The sequence below is a fragment of the Frankliniella occidentalis genome, unplaced genomic scaffold (assembly GCF_000697945.3).
Source record: "Frankliniella occidentalis isolate FOCC.00 unplaced genomic scaffold, Focc_3.1 Scaffold48, whole genome shotgun sequence".
NCBI classification, from domain to species: domain Eukaryota; kingdom Metazoa; phylum Arthropoda; class Insecta; order Thysanoptera; family Thripidae; genus Frankliniella; species Frankliniella occidentalis.
The window spans coordinates 964158-964768 of NW_026267178.1; the positions used below are offsets into that span (position 1 = coordinate 964158).

At 55.3% G+C, this 611-nt stretch overlaps 1 protein-coding gene across 1 annotated transcript in view; it reads left to right on the forward strand.

The window, feature by feature from the left end:
- LOC113212239 (uncharacterized) overlaps window positions 1-611 on the forward strand; it is a 103434-nt gene that overhangs the window by 24000 nt on the left and 78823 nt on the right. The window contains exon 3 of the mRNA XM_052267255.1: window positions 378-513. Coding sequence (XP_052123215.1) covers window positions 378-513 — 136 coding nt within the window. The remainder of the gene's footprint in view (window positions 1-377; window positions 514-611) is intronic.

Sequence of the window (611 nt, forward strand, 5' to 3'; positions counted from 1 at the left end):
CAGCCCCCGCCCTGCCTCAATACGCGACCCCCGCATTATTTACGACGGAGACCTGAGATCGGAACGCCGCTGCCGCCGCCGCCTTCCTACTGTGTAACGCGAATATGTTCTCCGTCGGCTCTTTATTAAAACCCATAAAAAGGCTGACCCGACCCGGACCGTGTAAGCCGGCTGTGGTGTTCGTGGTGGGGCAGTAAGAGAAAGACAGAGACGAGAAAATTGTCCACAAGGATGTAAGCGACGAGTTTCTTTGTTGTTTTTTCTTCCATGTGTGTTACCCTCGGTTCTAATATGGATTGCACTTGTGCTCATTGGACCTGCCCAGTCTCGTTCAAAATTGTATTTTGTGCCTGACTTTATGACCGTTTCTGTTGCAGGTGCACACCTCCGATCGGAATCAGGTGGTGCTCAACAACGTACAGGTGGCCATCTCGGGCAAGTACCGCTGCGAAGTGTCAGCCGACGCGCCGTCCTTCCAAACGCTGTTCGGCTCGGGGTCGCTGAGAGTCGTAGGTGAGTGAGCTGTAGTTGTACGGCAGCGCACGAGCCGACTGCCGGCGGGTTTACCACCGGCTGTAACGCGGCGCTAGTGGACAACCTAGGGGGTCATG